General features: G+C 42.6%; 1 protein-coding gene across 4 annotated transcripts in view; it reads left to right on the forward strand.

The window, feature by feature from the left end:
• The window catches only part of Ankrd29 (ankyrin repeat domain 29), a 56,494-nt gene extending 50,280 nt beyond the window's left edge, over window positions 1-6,214 (forward strand). For 3 of the 4 annotated variants that reach the window (XM_034518719.2, XM_034518720.2, XM_076912979.1), the window contains one exon: window positions 3,928-6,214. In XM_034518719.2, coding sequence (XP_034374610.1) covers window positions 3,928-4,035 — 108 coding nt within the window. In that variant the 3' untranslated portion in view covers window positions 4,036-6,214. The remainder of the gene's footprint in view (window positions 1-3,927) is intronic. The other variant, XM_076912978.1, reaches the window with a different exon arrangement.
• The last annotated feature ends 4,275 nt before the right edge of the window (window positions 6,215-10,489 follow it).

The following is a 10,489-nucleotide window of genomic DNA, read 5'->3' on the forward strand; positions in this document are numbered from 1 at the left end:
GCAAAGCCAGGGCCCCCATCTTCATTGTACCTAGCACACAGAAAGACTGCTTCCCCATTCCTGGGGAAATGAACTGCTTACAGGAGGCTTTTCTGTCATCATTTCTGCCTATCTTTCCTGATAGCTAAGTTTATTTTCCGTGAGCTGGCCTGGCTGGGTGATAAGCAACTTGAAGTCCCAACTGCCTTTCTCTGGAATCTTATCTCTAGACTTGTACACGGAGCACTTGGAGAAATCAAACATTGCTGGTGAGCTATCCAGGACTGAGTTAAGACTAGGGACACCGTTAATACCTTGACATGGAAACAGAAAAAAAGAATGCATGTCCCACTTTGTCCCCTTAATGGACTGTGCTCCACAATATGGTCATGGGTAATTTCCAGGGGACAGAACGCTTGGCTTTCAGCCTCCCTAAAGGAATTGAACTTGTGTGTGGAGGCTCATACTACAGAAAGCCTTACAGTCCTGGAAATCACTGCCAGTAACCTCATCTGCCCACCAAATACCCAAGAGAAGCCAGTCTCTCTAATGGCAGCCCCAGAAGCAAGGTAATTAGAGCAGTGACCTAGGGCTCTTGGAATTTTTTTGTTGTTTTTGTTTTGTTTTTTATTTTTGTTGTTGGTGACAGTGGTGGTAGTGGTGGTGATGATAGTGGTGCTTGTGGTAGTGATGATGATAATGATGGTAGTGGTAGTTTCCTGAATCTAGGGATGCCCTTGAATCCCTGACCCTCCCGTCTTCACCCCCTAATTCCTAGGATTACAGACATACTCCCCCATACTGGCTTTGGAGAAGGACTTTGGGCTCTCAATCATTCATTTAACAAATCCCTATTGAACACTTACTAGATACTGTGTACTGTGCTGTACTCTGGGGACATAATACATTTTTTGCTTTCATTGAGCTGACAATTCAGAGGAGGAATAGGGCAAGGAAGGAAGCACAGTGCAGACCGGTGTGAGCTCCATGCAGGGACACAGGAGATGCTGCTGAGGCTTCCCAAAGAAAGTGATGGCTAAGCTGGATGCTTTGTAAGCCTTGCTAAATTTTTTTTACTAGATGGAACAGTGGAAATAGTAAATTTAATAAAATTTGACTCTTAATACATACTTTTATATTGTCCATGAAAACAGTGGAAAATAATTCCAGTCACTATGTTCTAGAGTACGGTTGCCTCAAGAAAAAACTCTTGTGCAGATATTGAAATTGCAGAGGGAAATGACCATTGTTTAAACCAATCACCATTTTTATTTGAGTTATTTATTTTGTGCATATGTATGAAAAAGAGGGCAGACACCCAAGTGCCACAGTGTGTCTGGTCAGAGATCAAATATCTGGCTACTTTGTGGGACCCAGAGATTGACTGAACCCAAGTTCTACCTCCCAAGCCACTCATTAGCCCCAGTTTTATTTGGAAGAACAACACTTTAGCTTAATAGCTTACCAACCAGTTCAGAGAGTCTTTTCTGATGAATTAATTGTAATTTTACTGACTGTGACTTTTTGTGAATGTGACTTTTTGATGTGGCAAAAAGAAACATGCCAATATTTGCAAAACCTTCATGGCTCAGTAAGCTAATGAGTTCCAAATGTTGTAACTAATGCTAAAACCTGTAGATTTCCATGCGACAAAGTACAAAGTGGTTCATGATATGCTTCCAGATTCCATGTGGCTGTTAATACGAAACTACATCTTAATTTGGCATGGTGGCACAGGCCTGTAATCTCAGCACACAGGAAACTAAGGAATTCTGTGTCATCCTGGGTCCAAGACCTTTTCACCAAAACAGAAAAACACACATGCAGAAAGAGAGAGAGGAGAAGATTGAAGGGGAGGGAAAAGGAGAGGAGAGGAGAAAAGGGGAAAGGAAGGGAGGGGAGGGGAAGGGAGAGGAGGGAAGAAGAAGGAAACAGATTGGAGCTGAAGAAGTGAGAAAGAGGGGGAAGAAGAGGAGAGGACAGGAGAGGGGAGGGGAGGGAAGGGGAGTTCAACACTATTCCTAGAGAGACCTGGAAAATGTGTACTCATCCCCAGATAAGGAACTGACAACAGAGCAGAGTGATGATGCACCAAAGTCCAGCCTGTGAAGCAGAGTGTTGAGTTTAGGTACTGGAGCGCACGGGTGAAGGGTTGTTTACAGGAGCAGGGAAGACTCCAAGGCAGCTGTATCATCTCCAACCCATGCCATCATGGGTTGAAGACTCATGAAAGCCAGCGTCCTGGAGCTCTCTCCTTGACTTGCAGGCAGCTTTGCCATTGGAGAGCCCTTCCTGCCAGTAGTTCTGGTGTTTCTATAGCCTTGGTGGGGGTGGGGTGCTTGTCTTGCTAAGTTTTAGGGACTTTCCAAGTTTAAGGAGCTTCCTTTTAGAAGTTCATGAGTCTTACTGACTTTCTTCCAGGCTGGCAACTGCTACACAATAGGGAGGGTGGGGAAAAAGGGAAGGACAGGAAGGGAGAAATGGAGAGCTGAGGGGGAAAGGTGGGAGAAGAAAAGGAAAAGCAAACTTCAGTGCTATGTGATCATCACATCACGTGGCCACAGCCTGCGTGGGGAGCCAAGCAAAAGAATTCAGCTGTCCTCTGTTCAGCTCCACACAAAAGAAATGTGGAAGACCATTAAGCAATTCTACATTGCTAACATTTTTATTTTTGCAAAGGCAGTTGTTTTTTCAGAACTATATTTTGTATGCCAAACTAGCAGATTTATTATTTTTCATTAACTAGGGAATACATTTTTTCAGATTTCATTGCTAAGTTAAAAATGTATTAGAGTGTTAATATTTAAGAGTGTAGAACGATGCTTGAAATCATGGAAGGTTGAGAATTCTTTCCCTTACAACACGTGGCACCTGTGATGGAAACTAGCTCCCTAAGTGCTTCAAGCGTGCCTTGTGCCTCCATAGGCTGGGGACTGGGGGGGTTGGGGGGGGACTGTGGGAAGTTGCAGCCACAGACACTGTGCCTTCCTGGGTGTGTGTCTGCTCTGCAGGCTTCCCGACTGCTTTCCTGTCTCACTACAACATGCTTACATCTGGGAGCTAGAATGTTGCTTTTATTGAGGCAGAGAATAAAGAGCCGGGCTCAAAGCAGGGAGGAGGGTGACCAAAGTACAGAGAGGTGGAAGGACTAAATTCTAGTCACTCGACAGGTGATGTGGTTTATACAATGTGTTCTGTGTTGTATGGAGAACTCAACAGTGTTCGAAGCTTCCCCAAGAGAGTAACAGGACAGACATTCTTCATATTTAGACATCAGTGAATATTTAGGGAAATGGAGACGCCAATCATCCTGATTCATTCATTACGCTTTATATTTCTGAATCAACTACCACACTGTGCCCCATGAACAAATGAAAATAATAAATGAGGGGCCAGCGGGATGGCTCAGCCGGTAAAAGTGCCAGCGAGTCTGACGACCAAAGTTCAAAGTCTGGACCCCATGTGGTAGAAGGAGAGAACTGGAGAGAACTGACTCATTCACGTAAATTAGAAAATGTGTTACAAAAATAAGAAATAAGTTGAAATGTGGGCAGAAAAAAAAAACAACCCATCTTGAGTCCTCCCTATTATTGTACAAAGCACCTAATATATTAAGCTAAATATTTTTAAATCCAGTGCCTGTATTTATTGAACAATGTAGTGTGCTGGGCATTGTGCTGAAAATGCAGATACAGTGATTTATAAGGCAAAGGCCCTGCCCTCCAGGAGCCTCCAGGACAATAAAGATCTGCCTAGATATAACACTAGTGTTGAGCTGAGAGAACAGCAGGTGCTACTTCTCTTTAGAAGGAGAAAGAACCCTGTTGCCTACCCAGATCAGCGAGTCCAGAGGAGGCTAAAGGACAAAGCCTGGGTCACCCACCCCCTTTGAGTCCGTAGAATTACACCAGTGGGGACTGCACTAATGGCCATCTCATCTCCTTTCAGGCCAATGAGCTTCCAGCAGAACTAACCAAAAATGAACGAATACTGCACCTCCTGAGACAGAAAGAAGGACCTGGGAAGAATGAACTTGGATCCATCTTAGATAGATAGGAACTTAGCCACAGTGTCCAGAAAGAAATGGTTTTTAACAATGTTGGAAATGAAGAGTGTCTGCCCTGTGGGTTTGCACATTGTGCATTCGCCCAGGAAGAGCTCAAGGTCCACCTCCATTATGTACAGTGGGCTTCTCACACTGCCCTGTAACTTGGCCCTCAGGGACATGGGTAGTCACAGATTCCACAGAAACTTATCTACAACTATGCTAAGGTAAACCCCTAAGTTTAACTTCATGTTGGACATGGTTTTAGTGCTAAAAAAGGAAACAAAAGCTTCATTCTTTAAGAGTCAGAGGTGGCCCTTCAATGAAGCAGTACATGTTTACTTTTGTGTTTAATGTAGCTATGCTAAAATGCAATGTGTTTAATGTAGCTGTGCTAAAATACAATGCCTTCATCATAGTTTCATTTGTCCATTCACTGTAAAGTATTTTCTACCACCCAAATATCAGAGTTGTGATTATTGTGAGCCAGTGTATACATAAGCATCTGTTATTTAAGATCCACTTCTGACATTCCACCATGTGCTACTCAAAGATGGGCCATTAACACACAGAAAAGATAAACTATGTATTGGTAAAACCTCATCTTTTTCCTGTCATGTAAAGTCACTGTCTCCTAGTCCACGTTGTCAGTGTACAAGGATACCAATAGGAAATTGAAAACCCCAATAGCCACAAACCACAAGTCTCTTTGAGCTTTCATTCTGGTTGTATGGTCTGGTGTCTAATTCCCAAGGCACACGTGAGGACACGATACATTGGGGAATCTGGAGCTTCCTGCAGCACAGTCTCTGACACACTGACTATAAGCTCACTGGAAGAAACATGCTGTACATGAGTACTGTTGCTGTTCTCTTACTACTGGGGACTACCCATAGTAAAGGCAGTTGTTAGTAGTTACCAGGTGCTCACTTATGCATGCTCATGGGTGAATTGGTTCCAGCAAAGAACCGCAAGTTCACAGAACTGTTTGAGGAGTGTCTAAAGTTGACACTCAATGCACTTTCAATGGTGTCTAACTGCTTCTGCCGGTGCCTAACTGCAGATACAGAAATCCAACTTTCTTCTATAATGCACCCTATGAAACACTTTCATGTTTAAACACATAGCCACTATTCTAGCTCAGACTATGCTCCAGGTCCCATCCAGGAGACTCTATGTAAAGTCCTACTAAGATGGAAGGAAATGTAACCCAAAGGCAGGTCTTGCTTAACTAATGTATGAGAAGCGCTCCCTCTAAGTCTGTAAAGGCCGGAACCTTTGAAATCAGAAGATGCTCTCTTAAAATTGTTTATGATAAGTGCAATCAGAATGATAAGATTTTGATAAACATTGCTAACAAAGCCGGTGACAAACAGCACACAGCCCTCAGAGAAGGATAAAGTCTGACAGGCTCTGCAGAAATCCCCAGTCTAATTTCAAGATAAAAGATTAGAAAGCTGTTCGTTGCCACCACAGCAGACACAAATATTTTGGTAGCTCAAGATCAGTTCCAGTTTCCCCATTGGCAGCCTTTTACTTGGCAAAGTATGCAAATACACACTTCCTCCACGGGAATTTTGAAATGCTATATTTGCCTTGAAGAAGAAATCAATGTGGACTTAAATACTTTGCAATTTCCCCTTTATTTAGCCCTATACCAGAACCAGTTGTTCATCACGGGTCCAAAAGAAAATAGTATTGCAAGTACCACCACCAACAATACCACCAAAAGACAATATCAGAAACTTCATGTTTTTCATTAAAACCTCTTGACGTTGGCCTGTTCCTCATATGAACTATTTTAGAGCCCTGAATTTAGAGCCATGAAATTAATTCAGTATCTTTAGCAATACTTATTAAAGACCTTTGTATTGTATGAAACAGACGTCTGGATTAGCATTTGATCTAGATGCAATTATGATGTATCTGTGGCAGGGAAATTGGTTAAGAACCTACCAAAGACTGAACAAGATGTCTGTTATTTGAGAAACCATGTTTCCATTTGCACACATGCAAAGGACTCATTATATTAGACACATTGGTGATCCAGCCAGCCTTCATCCAAAGACAACATGAGCAGTTCTTCTGCAAATAATCCATTTAGCTGAACTACAAAAGTTTGCCACTACATCCATCTGTTTGATAACACATCCCATGCTATATTTAAAATAAAGTTAATACACTTCCCAATTTGCTTTTGTTGCTTTTATTGGTTGGTGTTATTTCTGTGGGGATTTTTTTGATTTTGTTTTTTGTTGTTTTTTAAGGGTTTCTCTGTGTAGCCCTGGCTGTCCTGGAACTCACTCTGTAGACCAGGCTGGCCTCGAACTCAGAAATCCGCCTGCCTCTGCCTCCCAAGTGCTGGGATTAAAGGCGTGCACCACCACCGCCCGGCTTATTTCTGTGTTTTTAAAATTCTCTTTTTACATTTATTGTTTGTGGACACTGCAGTACTCTTGAAAGTCAGAAAATAATACAGGGGGATTCTTTCTTCCACTGTAGGCTCTGGGAATGGAACTCAGGCCCTCAAGCTTGACAGAAGGTATCTTTACCACTGAGCCATTTCACTGGCCCCTGTGTGATTTAGAATAGAATAAAATTTCAGAATGAGTAAGTAATTCAACTCTGTTGGTAAATAGTTAGGATTCCAAACTTTGAGCTTTATTTCATTAAAGGACTAATCAACCTTTGTTTCTACTGCTACAAGTGTGTGAGCAATTCCCAAAGTTTTCCATTCAAAGGAAGCTTCCTGGGGTAGTCACTAAAGACGTTGAAAGTAGAAGTTCCTAGCTTCTATTGTTATTGTTGGGCTGCTCTCTGCCCATCAGCCCTTTGCAAACTTTCTCTTGTGAAATAGCTGGCCAGTTTACAGAACTTGGGGAACAGGAAACATTTATAGCAGAGACATTAGGAATCTAGGGAATACCCCCCGTGGTGGCTCTGGCTTTCCTCTGTCCTATCCTCTGCAACAAGAAGCTACAAGGAGGAAGGAAAAAATAACCCGAATACAAGGCTGCTCGGAGGGACAGAGATGCTGCAGATTTGAGGTGGGCCTGCATGTGACATAAGATGCTGAGTTCCTAACTGCTTAGCCAGGTGGTCATGCAGGAACTGGCTGAATGCCCCAAGTGGTTATGGATGCTGGGAGGGAATGTGTCACAGGTTAATGAAAAGCTAATGTTTGTTACAGGATTCCTGGGTGGTAAGGACTGGTAGAGACAATCTCATTTGTTCCCGCTGACCATATGTAATAGGTGCTGTTGAAACTGTTTGGAGTTTTGAGGACAGAGCCTGGGCTCTGGCAGCCCAAACAAGCCAAACTCAGCCATGCATCTTCAATAAGCCAACTAAAGAAGCAGGAGATCGTGAAAAAGTAAGAAAGGACACTTATTGATATGGCCACATGGGGAAGAGTCCCTGTGATGCCCCTCCCCTCCCCGGTACATTTGGAGAGTACTGACATGAGGTTTAGGTTTAAATAGAGGCCAAGAGACATGTATAACTAGACAGTCCTGGCTAAGGTCGTCTCCTGCCAATCACTGAGTCACCGCTGCCTAGGCTCTAGTCTGTCCTGATAAATGCTTTGGCAATGAGAGTTGTGTGGATCACTTCCTGGACACAAGTTTCTCCTCTGTCAGGCATCAGAGCTGTAGCCTTTCCCTTCTCCAGCATGAGGTTCTGGGGAAATTCCAGTTCGTCTGGGATCGTTGTTTTAATAATTTGTTCACCAGAGTGGGGGACACAAGAGTCTCTCTTTAGAATATCTTCCAATCCTGCTAGGATAGTGACGGATGTTATACAGGAAGAACTGCAGTGGCAAATAAGCTTCCTGGAGATGGCCAACTGTTTTGTTTTGTTTCTCAGCTGTGACAGGCGTGCCCTGGAGATGCACAGTCCCAGGGGCTTTGATCCTGGGTTGCTTCTTGCTACTGCTGTGCCTTCTCAGGTTTGTCATTGCTATATTCCTCATATATCTGGCATGGTGTGACGGGGCATGGAGAGACTCTCACTGCCTGTAGCCTGCTGGAATTACCTCCTGGGTGACAGCCCACTTTGCTGGACAAGTTTCCTGTAGATCAATATGAAGATGAACTTTTATAAATAAATATTGTTCAGATGAATTAATAATTTTGTGGTTTAGAATGAAACTCCTGATTCGATTTAAATAGTTTTAGGAAGTTAGGTAGTTGATAGAAAGTTTAAGGAGATGGTTTAAGTTGTTTTGCCAGAGAGATATAACAAGGTTAGAATCAAGACCAGAGTAAGCCCCCTCCCTGTAGAATAGGAAACAAAGGCTGCATGGGTGACAAAGGAGCACACTGAGCCTTCACGCATTACAAGCACAGAACTGTCCAAGAGAGAAAAATAGACTTGGGACAAGCTAATGATCAAAGAAAGCATTTCATTCTAGGTTGGGTCTGAGTTCCTGGGTCTTGTGATCTAGGAGGAAAGCCACAGGTTCAGGGTACACCATGAAAAGACAGGATTATCAATAAAAGTAACTCTGTTACAGAGTGTAAGAGTGGAGAATGGACGCTTAGCCAATTTAGCTGAACAAGACTTCAAAATAAGGTGTAAGACAGATGATGATCTATTTCTTGGTAAATACAAATTGTCAGCTAAGCATCAGAAAAAGAACTTGCTACTATAGACTGGTTTGCTTAAACTTTGTTAATCAATAATGAATTATTGCTTTGGGGTTACTTTGAACTTGTGGAGAGAAATGTTTAGGTGGGAAATATTTAGTTTCAAAAGAATACATAATCAATAATCCTGTTGTAATTTCCTTTTGTGTAATGATTTTAGTCTGTTTTTGAAGAATATGTTTTAAAGAATATGTAGCCGGGCGGTGGTAGCGCACGCCTTTAATCCCAGCACTTGGGAGGCAGAGGCAGGCAGATTTCTGAGTTCGAGGCCAGCCTGGTCTACAAAGTGAGTTCCAGGACAGCCAGGGCTACACAGAGAAACCCTATCTCAAAAAAAAGAAAAAACAAAAAGCAAAAAATAAATAAATAAAATAAAGAATATGTAACTTATGGCTATGAGGTAATCTTTTTCTTACATAGAGAACTTTGTCTTGGATGGTATTAAAAGGCTAAGAGAAAAAATAAAGTTGCTGGAGTCAACTCATTGGCATTTGCTCCATCCACCAAACATGTATATGTGTATATATGAGTATGTGTGAACTTTGTTGGAGCCTGCTCATTGGTGATTTGTTCTATCCATCCATAAAATGCATGTATGTGTGTGTATGTAACCACCACCCAGTGTGTGAATGCATGTGTATGTATGTATGTATGTATGTATGTATGTATGTGTGTATGCATGTACATGAGTGTATATGTTTGATTCTCCCCCCGCCCCATTTCACTGGCTCCAGAGAATTAAGTTTTATTTCCTCAGAAGAAGGGAACTCCACACTCTGCCCTACTCCATTTACCTGTGCTGTTGAGACTGGCCTTTGGCAGGATAGTTACATCATTGGCGTCTGATGATTGAGAAAACATAATGGGAGAATTTTCGGGTGTCACACACTAGCTCATGCCCGTGTCTACTTGTAAAATACAGCAAAAGCAAAGAGGTCCGTGGTTCTATGTTTAGAATGTAGTCTGCTGCACCACAACTCATGTTGGGGCTTAATTCCTCAACAGAACAGTGTTGAATTGCTGGGACCCTTTAGGAAATAGAGCCTACTGTGAGGTAACTGGTCCATGACAACCCTCATGAAAAGTTTAGTGTTGGTCTCATGTGGTTGGATCTCCAAGGAGTAGATTAATTTTCAAGAGAAAAAGTTGTTGAAGAGGCACTGCCTTCTTCCCAGGAAGAAAGCTTCCTCTCTTGTAACCTCTTCAGCACATACTGAGATACACTTACATTCGTTCCCTCTATGCCATGTGTTCCCACCTGCCATGTGTTGATATAACCAGGAAGCTCTCACCATGACTTAAACAGACAAGACTGCTAATCTTGGATTTTGAGCCTCCAAAGAGTGACCTCTTTTCTATATAAAACCCAGTAAAGGCTGGCCTCAAACTTGGATGACCTTGAGTTCCTGACCCTCCTATCTTCTTAGTGCTGGTATTACAAACATATACCATGATGCCTACATACCATGAACATGCTTGAACATGTCTCTGTTCAACAGACACTCTCAATTCTTTGAGGTTCTGCAATAAGACTTCTATTTTTAGATTTTGAGTATTTTGACCACAGGCAGGTATGTGCACCACATGCATGCTTAGTGTATTCAGAGACCAGAAAAGATTTTTGGACACCCAGAACCGGAATTATCCATGTTAGTACTGGGAGCTGCACCAGGGTACTCTGCAAGAACAAGTGCTTTTAACTGCCAAGCTGTGGGGCGCTGAGCTATGAGAGACAACCGGGCACCTGGTCGAACAAGCTTTTGAACCCTGGAGACCCCCTACACATGCACACACACATACATCTCAGTAAAAACACTTA

Source organism: Arvicanthis niloticus, chromosome 14, assembly GCF_011762505.2.
Source record: "Arvicanthis niloticus isolate mArvNil1 chromosome 14, mArvNil1.pat.X, whole genome shotgun sequence".
In the NCBI taxonomy this organism is placed as follows: Eukaryota; Metazoa; Chordata; class Mammalia; order Rodentia; family Muridae; genus Arvicanthis; species Arvicanthis niloticus.